Genomic DNA, 23,498 nt, shown 5'->3' on the forward strand with positions numbered 1-23,498 from the left:
AAGTGTTATATTCTAATCTAATTTCAGAATTAGAATTGCATGTTTTTAGAAACATAAGCTGAAAGTAATTCTTTGGGATTTATAATAGTGTGAAACAGTTGCAACCTACGAATTTTCTAAGTCGGGTGTAAAAGGACGACCTCTTAATGAGTAAAATTAGAGCCACCGAGAATGGCTTGGGGCTCTTGCATAGCTTGTACGCATCGTCGATTGCTTACAAAAGTATGTTTACAAACAACTACCTACAGCTGCGAACATGCAGAAAATCTTCAAAGGAAGTTGTCGATAACAGAGCGATAGATATCCAAGAAATTGGTGTTTTCAGTAAAGTTCATTGCTCGCTTATCATTTTTTCTAGGCTTTTTTCCAGGCACGTGTGAATTTTTCTCCCTCCGTATGTGGCCATTAAGTATCCTTCGTCATTGTATGAGGTATTACAGTGTTGATGTGACTATCTTGTATAAGATAAGTATCGTATGTGGATTTGCTACCTATTTTCTTTTCTTTTTAATTCCGCATGTTCCTTAAATCGCATTTTGAAATTCCTGCCCGTTTGACGGATGTAGTTCGCTTTACGGTCAGAAAAATGAATTTTGTACATGCCATTGTTTTTGGTATACGTCGTGTGTTGTGTTAATGCCGACAGTTAAAAGGCATAAAAGGGGGTTGTGATGTATACGTGATCTGGACATTTTTTTAAAAAAAGGTTACTTAGTCTGTGTGAGATCTAGCCAGTGAAAGTAAACGGAACTTTTTTGTTGTTGTTAAATGCAACACCTTGTTGTGTGTCAATTGATTCTCTTTACACGAGGTCAAATTATAGGTTTTATCAACGGCAGTGCTGTGATATCCGTTAATCCGTGTTTTATTTCGCCGCCACTCAAGTTCTTTCTCAGTTTTCTTAGCTAGTGGTGGCAGTTAAGGAGTCAGCTCACCGCTCAGTGAAAAACGGCCTTTTTATGCTGAGCAGGATGGAACGATGTGGCTGGAAGATAAAGGCTTATGTTAAATGCCAAACATACGTATGTGTCCATTTGTGGAGATGAAAAGATCTAAGAACTTCATGCTGTTTTCCTACAGACGCTCGACCGTAAAAGCAATATTGTTGAGTAACGACAAAACGCATTTGGGAATTGGTCAGTTTCTTGTAGCGAACCACGGAATAAGACGAGAATGTCGCCAACATATCGTTTATAGTAGATTTCAGGATGACTTTACAAGTCAGAAGAATTTATTTTCCAACTGATTTACTAAACTATCTGCTGGTGTACCTGCCAACGGGCATCCCAAAGCTAAACCATCTTTTTGAAGGTAGATATTGTCCTGAAACACGAAGTAGTTGTACTTCAGTACGACTTTCACAAACTCGATGATTTTCAAAGATTACTCCATGGGAAAGTATCCTGTGTGTTATCAGATTATTTTTAATTCCTCTCATCAATTCATTTATGGGAATATTAATGTACATGTTCCCTATATCAAGGAAAGCAGACATTGTATTAGGATGAATACAAGTATGTCTACTTTTTTCCGGAAGTTAGTAATTGCTGTTTACGTAGTAATTGTCTCGGAAGGTAGCGTATTGAGTTAAAATACGCAAGAGCTGTGCTCCCCGACCAATTAATTAATGTCGTAGACAAACCTAGCTACTTACTGGAGAAACTGATTTCCTGCTTCACTTACTTTTATAGACATGTTAATCATCGTGGCTGCTGGAGTCGCCAACTAGTTCGAGGGAAAGCAAACACAGAACAAAGTAAGGACAGTGTTACGGAGGGGCTGGCACAAACTAGGTGCTGGTGCGGGCACGCCATTGGTCGAATGCTATGAGGCCTCCCACGCAAACCGTACGGTGGTGGGGGCAACATTTTCCACCAGGAAATCACTGCCAGTCACATGTAGGCCGCAACCGCGGAGGTACACAATCAGACACGTGGCAGCGCGGCGCTTGGCTGCATCTCATTGATGGCGGTAAGTGAGTCAGCCACGCCACGGGCGTTGGATCGTCGTTAAACCTAGTTTACTCCGGACGGAACACGTGGGAACGAGCTTGAGTGAACGAGATTTCTCTCAGGTGAAAACGGTAAAGGAGAGCGAGCAGACAGCATTCAGTCCTCTTCGGTTCGCATTCGCTGGTTGTTGACCTCTTAAAGAGGTTACTTAGTCTGTATGAGATCTAACCGTTGAAAGGAAACTAAACTTTTTTTGTTGTTGTTAAATGTAACACCTTGTTCTGTGTCAATTGAGTCTCTTTACACGAGGTCAGATGTAACACCTTGTTCTGTGTCAATTGAGTCTCTTTACACGAGGTCAGATTGCAGGTTTTATCAACGACAGTTCTGTGATATCCGTTAATCCGTGTTTTATTTCGCCGCCATTCAAGTTAATAGTGGCTAATGGGCAAAAATTCTAACAATCAAGGAAGGAAGGAGCCACGAGGATCGGGTGAGGAAGCAGGGCCAAGTGTTGGTAGAAGTAACATAACACTTTACTTCTAATGCATTTATTAAAACTAGCTAAAATACAATATACGATCTGCCAAGATAATGAATATAGGGAGAATCAAACCTTAAGAAACTAGTTCATCTACAATTTAACATTGTACCACGCAACATAGTACTGCGTATGCCTTAAGGGCTGCAATCGCAAAGAAAGCCTGAAGGGCCTATTTAGCGAGAATACATTTAACGTGTTCAGCCTGAAGGGCTAGTAAATTTGCACCAAAATTCACTTCACTTCAAAATTTAAGATATAAAAGGCCAATACCACAAACAAAGAAAATATTCAAACATAAACGTATGAACAGAAAGTTTGAGCCTGAAGGGCCACCAATACCTTACCGTCAAAGGTAGTTCGGGATATCCATGACTTCGCTACAAGCAATAGACAGCTTTCGTTCGATACCTGCTCTGCGTCTGTTGCTGACATGCGTTGCGTAAGCGATGGAGTGGTGTGTAGAGAACTTGACGTTGGTGCTGGTAGAATGGAGGTGTCTAGATGCGTCTGGTGTCGAAGAGATCGATAGCGCAAATACCAAAGAAAAAGAAATAATGACTAACTGACAACCTCAGCTGCCGACAGGTGTTGTTGATATACCTCGATGTGGACAGCTGAAAATGTGTGCCCCGACCGGGACTCGAACCCGAGTCCCGGTCGGGGCACACATTTTCAGCTGTCCACATCGAGGTATATCAACACCTGTCGGCAGCTGAGGTTGTCAGTTAGTCATAATTTATTCCAGGGAAAAGCTGCACGGTCATCAACAGTAACTGTTCTTTCGAGAACAAGTTACTGTCTTCGTATAAAAAGAAATATGACTCGTAAAAAATCTTATGAAGAACGCAAAGGTCCATCTGAGGACATGAGAAGTCTATAAATTCATTAGATGCTTGTATAAGGCGAGGAAGGAGTGAGTAAGCACGAGCCTTGTATTTTATTTTATCAAAAAGAAATAGCACAATAAATTTCCATTAAAGCAAACAGGTCTGAATAATGTATTTCTCTGATTAAAACAAACACAAACAACCTTTCTCCTTTTTTCAGAAAGGTAAACGACAATAAATTTGTTCGAAAGCAAATGAGTATAAATATGTATCTATTACGCTGACTATAATTAAAAATTTGCGAAAGACACGATAATCTTGCTTGGTTATATATCACGTGTTAGCGATGAATAGTTTGCTTTGAAACACGCTATTTGCCCTCCAACTATACAGCAGGCTTTGTCAAATAGTTAATGTGTCAAGCCGTATGTACAATTCACATTTAATCAATTATGTCTTATTTACATTACTTTTCCTTGACATACTTTAAGAGCTCCTTGAAGTGCTTAACATATGAAGCTGCAGACATCAGAAAGAATCTCAGATACAGCAGATACTGAAATGCGAAAGAATCGCAGACGCAAATGTCTCTAGTTGCTATTGACTACAGCAGTAGGCACTAGCTTTCCTTTAGGTTACCGTTTGCAGTTGATAACTAGTGTTCTGCTTTTTAATTTCTTACTCAGTTGTAGTAGTAATCTAGCGAAAAGGTGCACCGGCTATGTGCAAATTTTTTAGGATAATGCTAAAGGATGTTTGAGCTGCAACTGAGTGTAAAGTGCACACACTACTTATACACAGGCGGTCTCGCGTCCATGTTAGGGTCACAAATTGAAAACAGGGAACTGGTGATTAGAGAAAAGAGTCTGTATTACAAGCATGTTGCTAACTCTCACACGATATGAAGATCTACATTATATACATATGTGGCAGGATTTCACAACTACGTACCGTGCAACACTGGTGTGCAGCGGGATGTGCATAGGTGCCCCGAGAAAAACTATTAAGAACATACCGAGTCTCTTTTCGACATTTTATGCTACTAATTAATTTTGAAATTTTTCTTTGATTTCTGTGTTATTAATAATGAATCAAAATTGAAGTAATCACAGATTTAGACAAGTTTTTTACTTTTAAAAAAATTCTATTAACCTTCAAAGTAAACCATGTGCTTTAGCAAAGTACCATATTTTTCAGTGATCCGTCAAAGATTGGGAACCCCTACTTTGTGATATGCTGTCACTATGTGTTTTGAACAGCAGACTTGACTATTAATATGTAATCATAGAATACTTAAAGTGCATTACAGTGGAAAATAAATAAAGCAGATGTTAACCATCACGAATTAATTCTGAGATAGATGGACATAAAGAAACAAAATCTGTGTCCACCATATCTGACGAGGTTGTCAACTCGGACCTGGATCTACGAGTGAAACAACACATCTTGTCACATACAGCCGATTTTGTGTATAGAAAAACGGAGAAACTCTTACACGATCCCATTCGGTTAAAACACTCTTCAGGCTCTGAATACACCTTACTTTATAACTCTGTTCGTTGTGGTCGCTGCTAAGTTGTTTCATCATTTGTGTGCAAGTCTCCATTTCTTCTACAATATTCAGTAATCTGTCTTTTCCTGGCTTGTTGAAAGTAGTGACGTTCTTAGTGCTGCTATAAACAGAATTTTAGGAGTCTGGTAATGCACGATAAGTAGTGACGGGTGGGATTCACTAATGACTTATTTAAATCTCGTCCCATTCAACTTCCCACAGTCACTAAACATTATTTTATACTCTGCTGACATGTTATATTCCTGTTCCTTACCTACATTGTGTACAAGGGTTGGAACTTTAATAGTGGCAACTATTTATTTACAGCTCGTGCAAAATTGATACTTATTTCAAAGTTTTACTGATCTTCAAAGTATTCACCAGCATTGTGTACAACCCATTGCCAGCGATGCAAGTCGTAGGATACGCTTAGCTGTGACAGTTGTGTAGACAGTTCGAGCGGCGCGGTCTATTGCCCGACGAATTTGTAGCAGTTGTGAAGCGAATGCCGTGAAGTGTTTCCTTCAGTTTAGAAATCGAGTTGAACTTATGATGGTGGTATAGTGATATAGCCCATCAGTCAAAAAATCAGTAACAGCTTGCACTGTAAGTGCTTGAGCATTGTCCTGCAAAATGATGGTCAGGTCCTGCAGAAAGTGTCATCACTACTGTCTCTAAGCTGGTCGTAGGTTGTGTTCCAAAATTGAACACCATCAACAAATTATGGAGCGGAAAGATGTCAGGCGACGTGACATTCACGTGACACTCGTGATCTCGGATTATACCAGACCTTTCGCCAAATAACTTTACGTATTTGAACAACACACAAGTCAGATGTCTAGACTGTTTGCTGCTTAAGCATGTAGCCTCTTTTGTTTTACATACTATTTGTTCGTTGATATCGATCACAAGAACCGATGCAGGTAAATGCCTACATGTACAGATAAATCTACTGATTATTATATGAATCTCTAAAACCTGACATTATTTCCACATCTTTTGCAGCTCTACCGCTACATAATAGCTTTCTTCTCCCAGGGAAACTACATTCCTAATATACAATCTGTTACCGAGAAATATGTCACCAAGAACGAGCATAACATTGCTACATTTCTTAGGCGAAAGGGTGTGCAGGCCTGCCATTTGATATTCCGTGGTCTGGTCCCTGTCACTCCCAGAAACTTGCAGATATTAGTGGAAATACTGCTACGTTCATATTCTTGCACACTATTTTGCATATGTCCGTGGAGATAACGTTAACAGCAACATCGGTATCTGGTACCACCGCAGTGTTGTTGCCTACATACGTATTAACAGGTGACTGGGGCGTGGCAACATGCCAACTATCACGCTTGGCCCATTCAGAATATATTTTGTCCCTCAGGTCACGACCGTCCTCGAATAATATAAGATGGACTGATTCATTTTCGCCTGTATCCCATCCCTCGATTGTCGTTTCGGGGCCCAACATGTTCGAGATTAGTTTATCGAATTCTGTGTAGATGGATGATAAAATCGCTAACCATTTCTCGTGTATGAAGTGAACAGCGCAAGTTCTCGTTAATTTATCTACTCTTTGCCATTTGTAGCCACTGACTGTGATTGTTATTGTTTGCATCTCCCGGATTTTACTAGTTATCATATCTTTTTTGCTTTTTCCTATTAAAACCACTATTTTAATACTGTTTGTATTTATTTTTTCCACTATGATGACGTATGTAATTATTCTGTGCTGAAGCATGTATGTTGTAGTTTCTATTAAACTGTCCGTTAGAGAACATGACCTTCGGGTCTTCTTGAAAGAAGTGTGTATAGTCTAACATCAATAGAAATTCTTCCAGATTCTTCTCTGCCACAGTAATTATCTTTTCCCGTACATGCATCTGCTGTTTCACTTTAATCTATGGACTAATTTTCTATGTGGTGTGGGATTATCCAAACACCTTGTTTTATTATTGTTCTTTTCAAAATATTTATACAAGCCGCATTGTCAGATCTGAAATTGTCCGAGCTGAATACTTCTTTGTGAAGTCGTTCTATACTCCGTCGGATCTGTATTTCGCCAGAAAAGCTTTTTAAAACTCATTGTACACTTTGCAGTATTATGCAGCTTCCGTGGCTCACAGAGCGAATTCCCCAGAATAAAGCTACACTTCTGGCCATATGACCAGGATTTTGGCATAGCTCCACGAAATGAGCGGATAAATACGATTGGATGAATAGATTTCTCGTTTGGTAAAAAGTCTAGCACTGCTCATTTCGTATTAAGTTATTTTCTAGTGATATAGCGGTGTGAAATGGTGCAGCCTTTTCATTGCACTGCGTATTGTGCAACAATGTATTCTACAGCTTAGCTTGCATTTACTGCAGCCCGTTCAATTTCGATTTCTGCTACCTCTTGTTAAACTTTTTCTATTTATTCTTCTACAGTATGTCTCCATACCGTTGATTCGGCGCTCATTTGCGCTCATTTTATTTCTGCAGCCCGATCAGTTAGTTTCTGCACCACCTCTGGCATACCAGCGTATGTTCCTTCTAGTTCTGGTTGTCAGTCTGTACCATAACATGGATTCATGAAATATTCGAAAGTAAACTGGGTTTAGTATCAAAATAATGAGTATGGTGATCAGTTACCGAACTCTCTAAATTGCAACCGTGGTACGTACACAAAAAAACACTTTAACCCTGCCTGCTGTAGCTAATTTGACTTGTGAACCACAGAAAATCACTAATTATCACACAGTAACTATTTAATGTCTGTTTAAACATTGCCATCGAACTATGAGCTATAATCGGCATACACTTTTGACACAGATAAGCCAATAACAAATTATATAAAGATTTTAACTTCCATATTCTTCTCCAACGATAACTATTTTTCCTCACTTGGTGTTCTGCAGTTTTTCATTGCCCTTACTGTCTCGTCAGTAGGTAGAACGTGAAACATTTAGATATACAATTTGTTTACAACATTAAATTAATGATTACAAATTTCCGTTAACGTGTATTTTTATGTTCATATATATTTTATGTCCAGATCACTTTAGCCATTTCATAATGCTGTAAACCGCAAATACACATATAGCTTGTAACAGGTCCTGCACACAGTTGACAGTTTGTAAGGTACACCTGCACTTAACAGTCGAAATAAAAGACCTATGCTTCGCCACCGATTCCATGTAATACTGTCTTCCTGCCACTGCGTTGTAGTGTGTCTGTGATCTGGTGACGTCACAATAATAAATTAATATTTGAAATGCATAGCGCCTACATGAACACAGAAACAGTATTTTAAATGACTAAAGCAACAAAAATTTTAACGATATCTGCTTTTTTGTCGCGGCCCGCCACGAATTCCTTTCCTGTGCTAACCTCTTAATCTCAGAGTAGCACTTGCAACCTACGTCCTCAATTATTAGCTTGACGTATTCCAATCTCTGTCTTCCTCTACAGTTTTTGCCCTCTACAGCTCCCTCTAGTAACATGGAAGTCATTCCCTCATGTCTTAGCAGATGTCCTATCATCCTGTCCCTTCTCCTTATCAGTGTTTTCCACATATTCCTTTCCTCTCCGATTCTGCGTAGAACCTCCTCATTTCTTACCTTATCAGTCCACCTAATTTTCAACATTCGTCTATAGCACCACATCTCAAATGCTTCGATTCTCTTTTGTTCCGGTTTTCCCACAGTCCATGTTTCACTACCATACAATGCTGTACTTCAGACGTACATCCTCAGAAATTTCTTCCTCAAATTAAGGCCGGTATTTGATATTAGTAGACTTCTTTTGCCCAGAAATGCCTTTTTTGCCATAGCGAGTCTGCTTTTGATGTCCTCCTTGCTCTGTCCGTCATTGGTTATTTTACTGCCTAGGTAGCAGAATTCCTTAACTTCATTGACTTCGTGACCATCAATCCTGATGTTAAGTTTCTCGCTGTTCTCATTTCTACTGCTTCTCATTACCTTCGTCTTTCTCCGATTTACTCTCAAACCATACTGTGTACTCATTACACTGTTCATTCCGTTCAGCAGATCATTTAATTCTTCTTCACTTTCACTCAGGATAGCAATGTCATCAGCGAATCGTATCATTGATATCCTTTCACCTTGTATTTTAATTCCACTCCTGAACCTTTCTTTTATTTCCATCATTGCTTCCTCGATATACAGATTGAAGAGTAGGGGCGAAAGGCTACAGCCTTGTCTTACACCCTTCTTAATACGAGCACTTCGTTCTTGATCGTCCACTCTTATTATTCCCTCTTGGTTGTTGTACATATTGTATATGACCCGTCTCTCCCTATAGTTTACCCCTACTTTTTTCAGAAACTCGAACAGCTTGCATCATTTTATATTGTGGAACGCTTTTTCCAGGTCGACAAATCCTATGAAGGTGTCTTGATTTTTCTTTAGCCTTGCTTCCATTATTAGCCGTAACGTCAGAATTGCCTCTCTCGTCCCTTTACTTTTCCTAAAGCCAAACTGATCGTCACCTAGCGCATTCTCAATTTTTTTCCATTCTTCTGTATATTATTCATGTAAGCAGCTTCGATGCATGAGCTGTTAAGCTGATTGTGCGATAATTCTCGCACTTGTCAGCTCTTGCCGTCTTCGGAATTATGTGGATGATGCGTTTCCGAAAGTCAGATGGTATGTCGCCAGACTCATATATTCTACACACCAACGTGAATAGTCGTTTTGTTGCCACTTCCCCCAATGATTTTAGAAATTCTGATGGAATGTTATCTATCCCTTCTGCCTTATTTGACCGTAAGTCCTCCAAAGCTCTTTTAAATTCCGGCTCTAATACTGGATCCCCTATCTCTTCTAAATCGACTCCTGTTTCTTCTTCTACCACATCAGACAAATCTTCACCCTCATAGAGGCTTTCAATGTATTCTTTCCATCTATCCGCTCTCTCCTCTACATTTAACAGTGGAATTCCCGTTGCACTCTTAATGTTACCACCGTTGCTTTTAATGTCACCAAAGGTTGTTTTGACTTTCCTGTATGCTGAGTCTGTCCTTCCGACAATCATATCTTTTTCGATGTCTTCACGTTTTTCCTGCAGCCATTTCGTCTTAGCTTCCCTGCACTTCCTATTTATTTCATTCCTCAGCGACTTGTATTTCTGTATTCCTGATTTTCCCGGAACATGTTTGTACTCCCTCCTTTCGTCAATCAACTGAAGTATTTCTTCTGTTACCCATGGTTTCTTCGCAGCTACCTTCTTTGTACCTATGTTTTCCTTCCCAACTTCTGTGATGGCCATTTTTAGAGATGTCCATTCCTCCTCAACTGTACTGCCTACTGCGCTATTCCTTATTGCTGAATCTATAGCGTTAGAGAACTTCAAACGTATCTCGTCATTCCTTCGTACTTCCGTATCCCACTTCTTTGCGTATTGATTCTTCCTGACTGTCTTGAACTTCAGCCTACTCTTCATCACTACTATATTGTGATCTGAGTCTATATCTGCTCCTGGGTACAATCCAGTATCTGATTTCGGAATCTGTCTGACCATGATGTAATCTAATTGAAATCTTCCCATATCTCCCGGCCTTTTCCAAGTATACCTCCTCCTCTTGTGATTCTTGAACAGGGTATCCGCTATTACCAGCTGAAACTTGTTACAGAACTCAATTAGTCTTTCTCCTCTTTCATTCCTTGTCCCAAGCCCATATTCTCCTGTAACCTTTTCTTCTACTCCTTCCCCTACAACTGTATTCCAGTCGCCCATGACTATTAGATTTTCGTCCCCCTTCACATACTGCATTACGCTTTCAATATCCTCATACACTTTCTCTATCTGTTCATCTTCAGCTTGCGACGTCGGCATGTATACCTGAACTATCGTTGTCGCTGTTGGTCTGCTGTCGATTCTGATTAGAACAACCCGGCCACTGAACTGCTCACAGTAACACACCCTCTGCCCTACCTCCCTATTCATAACGAACCCTACTCCTGTTATACCATTTTCTGCTGCTGTTGATATTACCCGATACTCATCTGACCAGAAATCCTTGTCTTCCTTCCACTTCACTTCACTGACCCCTACTATATCTAGATTGAGCCTTTGCATTTCCCTTTTCAGATTTTCTAGTTTCCCTACCACGTTCAAGCTTCTGACATTCCACGCCCCGACTCGTAGAACTCGATACACGTTACGTGTCTTTAATGCAGTGGTTTCCATTGCCTTCTGCATCCTAATGTCGTTGATCATTGCTGATTCTTCCGCCTTTAGGGGCAATTTCCCACCCCTAGGACAAGAGAGTGCCCTGAACCTCTATCCGCTTCTCCTCCCTTTTTTTTACAAGGCCGTTGGCAGACTGAGGCTGACTTCTTATGCCGGAGGTCTTCGGCAGCCAGTGCTGATTATTTATCAAAATTTAGGCAGTGGCGGGGATCGAACCCAGGACCGAAGCACTATGGGACTTAACTTCGGAGGTCATCAGTGCCCTAGAACTCAGAACTACTTAAACCTAACTAACCTAAGGACATTACACACATCCATGCCCGAGACAGGATTCGAACCTGCGACCGTAGCGGTCGCGCGGTTCCAGACTGTAGAGCCTAGAACTGCTCGGCCACCCCCCCCCCCCCCCCCCCGGCAATCGTTTAAGGGCTGGCACACCAGTCCCATTGTTAAATTTCATTCGAAACTATGTATCATTCGCCATAGAACATTGGAACTAGCCTGTATCATATTTCTCTATAAATAATTAAAACTAGTATTGTTTATGAAAAAGTAAATAATGAAGTAGTAATTCATATTTACTGAACAAATGTGTTACTCGCATTCTACACTGCAGACTCGTAAAATGCGAAATAAAATCAAGTCCTGTTTGACAGTCCCGTGGCTCCTCTCATCAATAAACGTCTGCACTGTAGAAAACGTGCCAAAATATTTATTTCAACCATTTTCCACACCAGAGGTACTTGACAAGTGTCACAATATTCTGAAATATCTGCAAAGACATGTCTGCAATTTGATTGAAGTGCAAGTGTCATAGCGTTAAATTCCACATTACCCAGATTCACCAATTAGTGTTCGACTGTCTAAAAAGCATTTACTCCAACACTGCTCTTACATACTTAGTAACACTTGATATTTTAAAAGGTAGGTCTATGGAATCGATGTCATAGAAGTAATCTGAGCATCCTTATAATTGCAGAAACATACTTGTTAGCTGAAATACTACGCTAACCAGGTAAGCGCAGAAGATAATTAACAGTCTGAAGGTAACTAATTAGGACTGCTATTGATGTAAGTCATAAACGGTACTGTCACCACTTAACATTTCTTTTGTTTATCACCATATTGTTTATGGGGTGGAAGGATAAGATAATACACCATAAAAGGTATAATCGAAGGGGATATTGGAAACTTCCGCTTCTTTTCGGATACGGTGTCTTGCAAAAATACAACCTGAAATCAGCTACACCAACAATTAAATTAAGCACCCCCCTCCCCTCCGCCCCACACACACACAGCAAAATTACTTTTTGTGGAAAGAAGAAATACGGTGCTCCATTTTGGGAGGAAGTAAGGTGCTTTATTAGAGCGTAATACTTAAACTGCAGAACGACATGGGCTAGAGAGACAATCAAAGATGGTAACAGTGAACTTTAAGACATTTCCAAATGCAACCTTAGAGTTGATACCACAGGAATAAATAAATTCACTTACCTTTTTTTTCTGATACATCTCACAACTGGGAAGCACAATGAAGGTCGAAAAATTTAATATTGCAGTATATAGATTGTCTATATTAATTGTTAGCATTCATTTTTATCATAATGTATGAATGACCTCTACAAAAATTCGAGAAAAATCTAATTGCATCACACATAAGATTTCACAAACAGTGAAAGCAGAATGAGACATCAGATACACCAAATGTTTCAAGCCAAACAGGAGGCATTATTTGTAAGCATATCATTATACAGTATGACCACCTTTCTTTTCTAGAAATGCTAAAAAAATGCAACAACATGTATTAAACTGATGTTATGGTCTAATACGATGGAGGTATGCGTAGGTAAATGCTATGGTAGTTGTGTTTTAAAATGTGTCAGAACAGGAAAAGATGTCGGCGATTCTATTTCACCAACGCTTGATGGCGCTGCAACTGAAATATACTCTTAATATCAAGTCCTTGGCTACATTGTTCATATTAGGACCTCCAAAAATCAAAGCTTAAAGAAAATGGCAGTAAATATTGCGAGGTATGGTAATTCAAAACTGCATATGTGTGAGTGTGATTGGATGGCATTATCGTTTTGCAGAGACAATGATTTCGACGTAGGCAAAATATGTGACTACCAATAATCGTCGAAGTATCGTAATTATATTCCATCAGAAAATAGTTGGGAAGAAAGTTAAAAATTATCGTGTACATATCTAGACAGTCTCGCACGGAAACCAAACACAAAATCTAGGTCTCCTCATATATTGTGCTCTGCAGCCTGATAATCCCATGTTACTCAGCCAAAGAAGAATTAGTCTTTCTATAGTAGTCTCAAGTCTGGACACTTTATAAGATCCATAAGTTGTTTACCAATAACTATGCTCACTCCTGGGCTCGTGACTTGTCATATATGTAGCTATTCTACGCCATTTCTCGTCCGAAGTGTGTCACCAACGACGTCATTGGTCATGTCATCTATGATGACATCATAAGATTTCCCAAACATCTCCCTCCTCGCCTCTCGCACCAAGGCTAATTGCGCTCCAATTTTTTATTGGGAATTTAAAAAAAGGGCAAATTGTACTAGAGTGGTTCCTATGGAAGTAGGGCTGTTATCTCAAAATTGGTGGAAAAATCGTCACAATGCATTGTCACTCTGGATGACATGGAAAGCCAGGCTTGGTCCTATGATGTCAAAATCCTAGACATGCAATACGAGCACCAGACTAATGATGACGTCAGTATCCAACACTATTGACACGGAATACAAGGTGGTGATCGAAAGTGACAACTGGGACATACTGTCGCAGTTCTACACGTTACAGTACAGCTCAGACCTGTTGGCTATTTACAGCAGAGTAGAATTCTGGCATTTGGAGCCAGACATGAAATAAAAAAAAAAGCTGTTTACCGTCAGCGAAATAACCAGTCATCACACTACCCTCAAACATGCGAACTTCTAGGTACTAGGCCAGCAGCATCAACATCTCCACCTCACTTTGTGTTTTACGGTGCATATTTATCAGATAGTACTTCTAAATGGCAACATATGGCATACATTCAAGATGTCACTGAATTCTCAATTTTATGGTGGAATCAACAAATAAAGTATCGAAATACACTCCTGGAAATGGAAAAAAGAACACATTGACACCGGTGTGTCAGACCCACCATACTTGCTCCGGACACTGCGAGAGGGCTGTACAAGCAATGATCACACGCACGGCACAGCGGACACACCAGGAACCGCGGTGTTGGCCGTCGAATGGCGCTAGCTGCGCAGCATTTGTGCACCGCCGCCGTCAGTGTCAGCCAGTTTGCCGTGGCATACGGAGCTCCAGCGCAGTCTTTAACACTGGTAGCATGCCGCGACAGCGTGGACGTGAACCGTATGTGCAGTTGACGGACTTTGAGCGAGGGCGTATAGTGGGCATGCGGGAGGCCGGGTGGACGTACCGCCGAATTGCTCAACACGTGGGGCGTGAGGTCTCCACAGTACATCGATGTTGTCGCCAGTGGTCGGCGGAAGGTGCACGTGCCCGTCGACCTGGGACCGGACCGCAGCGACGCACGGATGCACGCCAAGACCGTAGGATCCTACGCAGTGCCGTAGGGGACCGCACCGCCACTTCCCAGCAAATTAGGGACACTGTTGCTCCTGGGGTATCGGCGAGGACCATTCGCAACCGTCTCCATGAAGCTGGGCTACGGTCCCGCACACCGTTAGCCCGTCTTCCGCTCACGCCCCAACATCGTGCAGCCCGCCTCCAGTGGTGTCGTGACAGGCGTGAATGGAGGGACGATTGGAGACGTGTCGTCTTCAGCGATGAGAGTCGCTTCTGCCTTGGTGCCAATGATGGTCGTATGCGTGTTTGGCGCCGTGCAGGTGAGCGCCACAATCAGGACTTCATAGACCGAGGCACACAGGGCCAACACCCGGCATCATGGTGTGGGGAGCGATCTCCTACACTGGCCGTACACCACTGGTGATCGTCGAGGGGACACTGAATAGTGCACGGTACATCCAAACCGTCATCGAACCCATCGTTCTACCATTCCTAGACCGGCAAGGGAACTTGCTGTTCCAACAGGACAATGCACGTCCGCATGTATCCCGTGCCACCCAACGTGCTCTAGAAGGTGTAAGTCAACTACCCTGGCCAGCAAGATCTCCGGATCTGTCCCCCATTGAGCATGTTTGGGACTGGATGAAGCGTCGTCTCACGCGGTCTGCACGTCCAGCACGAACGCTGGTCCAACTGAGGCGCCAGGTGGAAATGGCATGGCAAGCCGTTCCACAGGACTACATCCAGCATCTCTACGATCGTCTCCATGGGAGAATAGCAGCCTGCATTGCTGCGAAAGGTGGATATGCACTGTACTAGTGCCGACATTGTGCATGCTCTGTTGCCTGTGTCTATGTGCCTGTGGTTCTGTCAGTGTGATCATGTGAAGTATCTGACCCCAGGAATGTGTCAATAAAGTTTCCCCTTCCTGGGACAATGAATTCACGGTGTTCTTATTTCAATTTCCAGGAGTGTAGATGAATTTTTCACCTGAATAAGTGTTAACCTCTTTCCAGATGTAGTCTTAAGCAACTCAAACAAATATTGAACCGCCAACACTGAATTTTCCGTGTAGATGCACTCCATTTCACACACAATACAGTGTCATGACTTGAGGTACATGGATTGGACAAGCTCCTGGTAGGTCGAAATGGATGGAAAAACATTCCTTTGTTTAAAGGCTGTTTCTAGAAAGACCTTAGGAAGATTTCCAAAATTTGTTAGCCGACTTGCGATATTGCCCATTGGTAGTGTACATGACCTCAAAGACGCTTCGCATAATACATTTGACATTACTACTGCATCTTCAAAGTAGCAGAGCAGGTGCAGTTGCGACATTTGGTAATAGCATCCGTTGAATTATTACGTTAAGGAATTCAATTCTCTTCCATAGACTTGAAACCGCTACAAGGAAGCTGAAGGCTCGATACACGTTTCTGACAAGCAGTACGCTTTTTTGAACCATAGACTATTTCTTTCGCGTTTGCTGAGCATCGGATATATTTGCATAATGTGGGAGTGCAGAACACACACAGTGCGAACATGATAGTAATTTAACACCATCCTTTCTTTCAGGAGTGCTAGTTCTGCAAGGTTCGCAGGAGAACTTCTGTAAAGTTTGGAAGGTAGGAGAAGAGATACTGTCAGAAGTAAAGCTGTGGGTACCGGGCGTGAGTCGTGCTTCGGTAGCTCAGTTGGTAGAGCACTTGCCCGCGAAAGGCAAAGGTCCCGAGTTCGAGTCTCGGTCGGGCACACAGTTTTAATCTGCCAGGAAGTTTCACCATCCAACAGTTCTTAAACGCACATCCAGCTAGCAATTTCCACATACTATGCTGCCAACTTTGAGGGTGGAATTACTACGTTTGAAACCCAATACAGATGTGACTGCCTGACATACCTATAGATTTCCAGAGATGTATGGAGTCTGTACTTTTTGATATGTTCGGCTCATTCCCATAAAATCATCGTCAGCGACAGGAAACGTATCTTACGAAACAGCGAAGTCTTAGAAGAGGAATAGCCTGTTCCCTTCTTATCTATGACATTTCAAAACGAAAAACAATCACTGTCAGACGCCAGAACACCGCGCATTTCAACTCCAGAAACAGTCGCCAGTGTTAGATACCAAGACACAAGTTACCGTGAAACTTCCTGACAGATTAAAATTGTGTGCCGGGTTGAGACTGGAACTCGGGTCTTTTGCCTTTCGCGGGCAAGTGCTCTACCGACTGAGCTTCCAAAGCACGAGTCACGAGTGCTCCTCACAGCTTCAATTCCGGCCGTTCCTCTTCTCCTGCCGGCCGGTGTGGCCGTGCGGTTTAGACGCTTCAGTCTGGAACCGCGTGACCGCTACGGTCGCAGGTTCGAATCCTGCCTCGGGCATGAATGTGTGTGATGTCCTTAGGTTAGTTAGGTTTAATTAGTTCTAAGTTCTAGGCGACTGATGACCTCAGAAGTTAAGTCGCATAGTGCTCAGAACCATTTGAACAATTTGAACCTCTTCTCCTACCTTCCAGGTTACCATGTATACCACCTCTACCAGAAGTTAGGAACGCTAACTTCTATTCCAACACATTATTGACAACATAATCAAAGAGCAGTTGTGGTACGTAGAACTTAGTATTCTCATCTCGATCCATATTGCGTGTTACAACACTAAAACTCTTCAATGTAAATTTCTAGCGTAGATATGAGACAGCAATGTATGTGAATCACACATGCTGACACTTCATCTATTTTCACTTTATTTTCCGCTTTGAAGGTCGAATCTTGCCTGCCCACTCCTCCTCCATTCCCGTGTCAGAAAACTCCATTCACAGTAAGCACGGCAGTCACACCTTTCACGGTGAAGAACGAGCATTCAGAGGCTCCGTTCTTAAATCTTCACTCCGTCTCTCCGTCTGCACATTCTTCCTCACACACTGTGTGCGGGCGCCAACAGTCCCCGACACCACTCAGTTGTACCTGCAACCTCGGAACCTTCTATGTCTCACAAATCTTTTACAAAAATGACTCGAAAAGACATTCACGTTTGCACCTGTGTAAATTATTACCATGGTTGGAGCTTTATCCAAGATAGCCTGAACAGCCGCCTGAATCTGTGATTGATATCGATTATCATGTATGTGAATTTCACCGTTATAGTGCAACATATTTGTTTTTTTGCTATTTCCAAAGCTCCCCTTTCATACCACTGTTGCTATCCAGGAGCGTGATAAGCCTGTCTTTGGTTTGTTGACAGGGTAAGATTTGGAGGTCTTTCTTCACTCACGTCAACTATCTGATTGTGTCTGGAGTGTTGCGGTTACCAACCTAGAGGTGGTTAAAATAATAGACAGGCCGATCTGGGTTTTGATTCCTATCCTGTATGGGTGGTGATCGATGGTGAAAGTTAGGCTGCCACTGACGTCCAGTGTCAGGAGATGTCCAATATTCCTGCGGTGATCCTTTCCTACTTGTTTTATACTCCGAGTGGTATCGATTGTGATTATTCTTATTCAGTCGGAAAAACCGAACTATTTCGACTGGTAGATTTGCTGTCTACGTTTCCATGTCCACGTGGAGGTGGGAAGCAGTTGCCGCAAGTGACGTGACAGCGGCTATTGTTAGGACAATTTGCGGCACACTGATTCGTCGCACCAGCTTTGTCAATAAAATGTTTGGCGCGCTCCTGAATTATGTCAGGTAAATCAACGACGGAGACTATATTTTCCACAGTGTTTCCTGGTGTATGAAATAATTTTTGACGAGTACTGATACGCAGCGTGCCCTTCAGTCTTCCAATCACATCTCTGTGTGCTATAGGGTTGTCGCAGTAGCATGTGCTTCTTAAATACGTCTCCACACTTCCTAAGACTATCCTAGGAATTTCCCCGACTAGCACTTCACAAGAAAAGTCTGTTCGAATTGACCGCAAGCTGAACATATTAAGGAGGTTGCCACAGCCCACAGCGAGGATTCCACTTGCATGGATCATACTGCAATCTCTGCATTTTGTCGCTCACTCCATGTTTTAGAGAGGATCCCAGAAACGTCAGATGAAAGTGGGGGGATGTGGATACTTTTTTGAGGCGTGAAAAATTGACACTCCCGGTGATTGGAAAAAAAAGCTCAAATGGCTCTGAGCACTATGAGACTTAACTTCTGAGGTCATCAGTCCCCTAGAACTTAGAACTACTAAAACCTAACTAACCTAAGGACATCACACACATCCATGCCCGAGGCAGGATTCGAACCTGCGACCGTAGCAGTCGCGCGTTTCCGGACTGAAGCGCCTAGAACCGCTTGGCCACCGCGGCTGGCTGCTTGGGAAAAAGCATGACTGCTAACGTGGATATTGCCCATATCGTATCACATGAATATTCTGCACAAAGGCTGCTTTGGGCCTGATGGCACCTGAAGGACTGGTAATAGTCCGCGGGTTCCGGTAAAGGCATTGTCTCAAGGGGTCAGTTTTTATCATCTCGGCTTCTGCTTTAGGTCAGGGGCCTGTGTATTAAATTTTGACGCAATTCACATGTCAATATCCGTTTTATCTGACAGACGTCGGCTTGTATTGGTTCACATGAGTCCTCAGTATAGACAAGATTTCCGTACCAACGGACTGCACCGCTGCACAAATTTCCTTTTCACCTTCTTCTAATGTATCAGTGTCTCTCTCAGAAATTCACTCATTAAATGATTTGGTAAATCGTTCTCTATAACAGCGAAGTTTTGGTTTACTTTCTCATCCTGATCAAGTTTCAAATCGTTGCTGAATTTTGACATATCAGTTTCGTATGTAGTTTTAACACTGTCAAGCAGTTGGTTGACAATACACGATATGTCAAGATGTATCTCGGTAAGACTCAATATCTCGGTTTTTACCGTATCTAAAGTCGTGCTTATTAATTTTTTATATTTTAACTACTTCATCGACCTTTATGTCCGGCCTAAAGGATTGTTCTGTCACAATGAAGAAAAAGTTTTCTTTCATTCTATTGTTGTAATCCATCCAATAGTGGATCCTATATCTTCCAATTTCTCTCCAAAGTTAGCTAATGAATAGGTGCCAGAAAAATACAACTTTTAATTACAAAAAAAAAAAAAGGTTCAAATGGCTCTGAGCACTATGCGACTTAACTCCTGAGGTCATCAGTCGCCTAGAACTTATAACTAATTAAACCTAACTAACTTAAGGACATCACACACATCCATGCCCGAGGCAGGATTCGAACCTACGACCGTATCGGTCGCTCGGCTCCAGACTGCAGCGCCTAGAACTGCACGGTCACTCCAGCCGGCCTTTCTATTGGACTGTTCTTTTAATGCATTATTTATTTTACAACGTTGTCACTTCCCAGTGCGAGAAGTTTTTTTTCTTTTACTTTTCGTTAGTTGGTATATTGTGGAGCTAATTCTTTCTTTAATTCAGCATCCTGAGAAAACATTTCAACAAATTTTTCAAATAAATCATCGAACTTCCTCGGTATTTGGCGGTTGTAAGACAGTCTCCTCAAAAACATCACTTACATTAGTAATTTGGGCGCTAAAGCATTTTCACCAGATTCCACCTTTTCTTTTGTTCGAACGGCATTGTCGCTGGCATCGACACGAATTTGAATTTCACTCTCTGAATTCATCTCCATCATTGTCAATTTACAGATTTTTGCATGATGCAATTTACAGAACATCATAGAATTTAAATGCTAGTCGCAGTGGCTCATTTGATAGTTGCACTAACTAACCGCTCCAGTAGTTACTACATATAACAGACGAACAAGGTGAAAGTTGGTGAAACAAAACTTTAGACGGGCTAGCATTACATACTGCCGGCGTTCAGCGTAAAAGAGGCAAAGTATGACAGTTTTAACAATGTGCAGAACTATTTCACGATTCATTAAATTTTCTATTCAAAATGTAAAATTCATCATGAATTATCAAACTAAATACTTGAGAAAGTTGTCGAACATGTAAAGCAAGCGAGTAACGTTGGTATCCCTCACCTTTTCTTCATAATGCTTCGTTGCAATCAAAATTCTATTTTCCTCCGGTAATGTAGTTCTGTCTTTTACAGGATTTACAGCTGCCTGATATTCTCCTTCGTTTTTTCAGGATTTTTACTCTAAAAGATAGTTCAAATAAAGAACATGAAACAGAGAAAGACGAACATATAATACATGTAAAAATATTTTTGTTGGGCCCACGTTGCGAGCCAAACAATTATGCGCCACCACTTTTTACTTTATTTGCCTTTACTTCATGAGAGGATAACACTTCATTTTAAGACGATGGACAATTTAATTATTATAACTGTGGCCAGCGTATGACATGGGCAAACACCGAAAGCATCATTGTTCGATTCATTCGTAACATCACAAATTAAATGCAAGATACATTAAGACCATCAGCATCTAATCTCAGGTCTGCTGATTGCTATGAACAATGACAAATCATTGACTGATCGCAATAAACTGTGGTTGATTAATACGCCTCTACACAATTATCTGCCGACTTCGTTGGTTCCCATCTGGACCATATTACACATTAGCAAAACTCATGTAAGGCCGGCCGGGGTGGCCGAGCGGTTCTAGGCGCTACAGTTTGGAACCGCGCGACCGCTACGGTCGCAGGTTCGAATCCTGCCTCGGGTATGGATGTGTGTGATGTCCTTAGGTTAGTTAGGTTTAAGTACTAAGTTCTAGGGGACTGATGACCTCAGAAGTTAAGTCCCATAGTGCTCAGAGCCATTTGAACCATTTTTTGAAAACTCATGTAATTACCCACACTAGGAGTCAGTAATTTAAAATAATTGTAATAGTTCTAAACAGATACCGCATTTCTTTACTTCAAGCAAGTAAACAATGAAATTTAAACCAAACTTACAAGGTATATCTATTCGCTGACACACACTAGCGAAGAAAGACAAAACAAGTGTGAGGGAAGGCGCAATCTCACAAAAAAAGAGAATTTTTTTTATACGTTCGTCTGTTTTAGCTGTAGATCATTTCAACATCGGTGACAATGGATGTATTTCCACTACGGAGTCAGAGAACACATTTGTTATTACGTTACACTGGACAACTACGAAGTGACTCTAAACGAAAAGTAAAGACACAGGAGACAGGCTCTTTACAATCATTAACGAAAATACATTCTTCCTACAAAAAGAAAAACTTCAAAGAGATGTGTATAAGTAAATAACGTCATTGCGTATTCCGCAAACTGGTTGTGAATAATAACGTAAGGTAATAAGTTAATGGTGGATTTCGCGATTAGCGAGTGACGGATTTTCAAATGGCGATATGTAGACTGTGCCGCTGGCGGTGTAGTCGATGACAATATTCCCCCCAGGTTTTAATGTAGCACATCTGTGTGGCATTTACCAGAATCAGAATAGCTTATGAAAGCTGTATGCAGATAGAATATAATTGACTGTTAACCTGTACGACAGTAGACAAACAGCAGAAATGTTATAATAACGTAGACTTTCGCGGCCGGTGTCATAATGATTAAAATTCTTCTGGGTATTATGGCCGCGTCATTGCTAAAAACTAACAACAATATTAAACTAAAATCGACGTTTCGGCCGAATCGCAACGGCCTTCCTCAGGGCACGATTGGTTTTGCATGAGGATATGTGCTTCTGTTTATTACATACTATCGATGTCTGACGTCTGCACAAACAGCTGTAGAGCAACTGTCAGTCCACTTCTGCGCACACCAGGACGAAAACTTGCCGACCTGAAGCCGAGCGCTGATTGGTGGACAGCTACCAATCGTTGACGACATGGACATCCACGAATAGCCTCTTTCCTTCCATCTTCCCTTATGTCATGACTAGCCAATCATTTTAGAGGGCCAATTAAAAGTTCTACAACAGTGACGTTTGACATCGATAGTCTGTAATAAATAGAAGCACCTGTCCCCATGCAAAACCAGTCGTGCCCTGAGGAAGGCCGTTGCAATTCGGCCGAAACGTTGGTTTTAGTTTATTATTGTTGTTAGTTCTCAGCAATGACGCGGCATAATACCCAGAAGAATTTTAATCAGCAGAAATGTTATTGAACACAACACAACGGCTGCTGCGTGTGTTATGGAAGAAACTGGAAAGGAAAGAGCGCCGCAGGTCGTAAATACTGTTCGATAATGTTTAATACATTTACGGAGTTCTGCATAGGATCAAAACACGTGATCCATATTGTTCAGAGCTACATGAGTCTATTGTACCCTTTATCTGCATTTTGATTTCTGTTTTATCCTTACCTGCCTACGACCCGTCAGTGAAGTTTTGGTGATAACAGATAACAACCATTTGCAGGACTCAAAACTGATGGAGTAACAGATTGCTCCATACGTCTACTTGTTGCTACAAAACTGTAGCATTACACCTCACATAAAAGTGAGTACATGCTATTGTAAATTCCGCCCGGCCAGTGTGGCCGTGTGGTTCTAGGCGCTTCAGTTTGGAACCGCGTGACCGCTACGGTCGCAAGTTCGAATCCTGCCTCGGGCATGGATGTGTGTGATGTCCTTAGGTTAGTTAGTTTTAAGTAGTTCTAAGTTCTAGGGGACTGATGACCACAGATGTTAAGTCCCATGGTGCTCAGAGCCATTTGAACCATTTTGTAAATTCCGGCGTAGACAGTTTGCTTCCGTAGTTCTATAAAGTTCCTTAGATAGGGCGTAATGTTTACTTTACATCTCGGATGTAAAGACACAACTAAGGTTATACCTTAGTAATTATCTGGACCTTCTTTATGCTGTAGCTACTACTTATTTGTGCGAGAATATGAAACATGGGGTTTGGTCCTGTTTTGTAGTGTTTACAGTCAATACATCGATTAGATTCTTGTCTACGCTATATACTCCACTCCCAGGGACGTTTC

At 41.6% G+C, this 23,498-nt stretch overlaps 1 protein-coding gene across 1 annotated transcript in view; it reads left to right on the plus strand.

Annotated features, from left to right (window-relative positions):
• Positions 1-19,019: 19,019 nt before the first annotated feature.
• LOC126413166 (longitudinals lacking protein-like) overlaps positions 19,020-23,498 on the plus strand; it is a 115,016-nt gene continuing 110,537 nt past the window's right edge. Inside the window, exon 1 of the mRNA XM_050083061.1 lies at positions 19,020-19,037. Within this exon, the coding sequence (XP_049939018.1) occupies positions 19,020-19,037 (18 nt within the window). The remainder of the gene's footprint in view (positions 19,038-23,498) is intronic.

This window comes from Schistocerca serialis, chromosome 7 (genome assembly GCF_023864345.2).
Source record: "Schistocerca serialis cubense isolate TAMUIC-IGC-003099 chromosome 7, iqSchSeri2.2, whole genome shotgun sequence".
NCBI lineage: Eukaryota > Metazoa > Arthropoda > Insecta > Orthoptera > Acrididae > Schistocerca > Schistocerca serialis.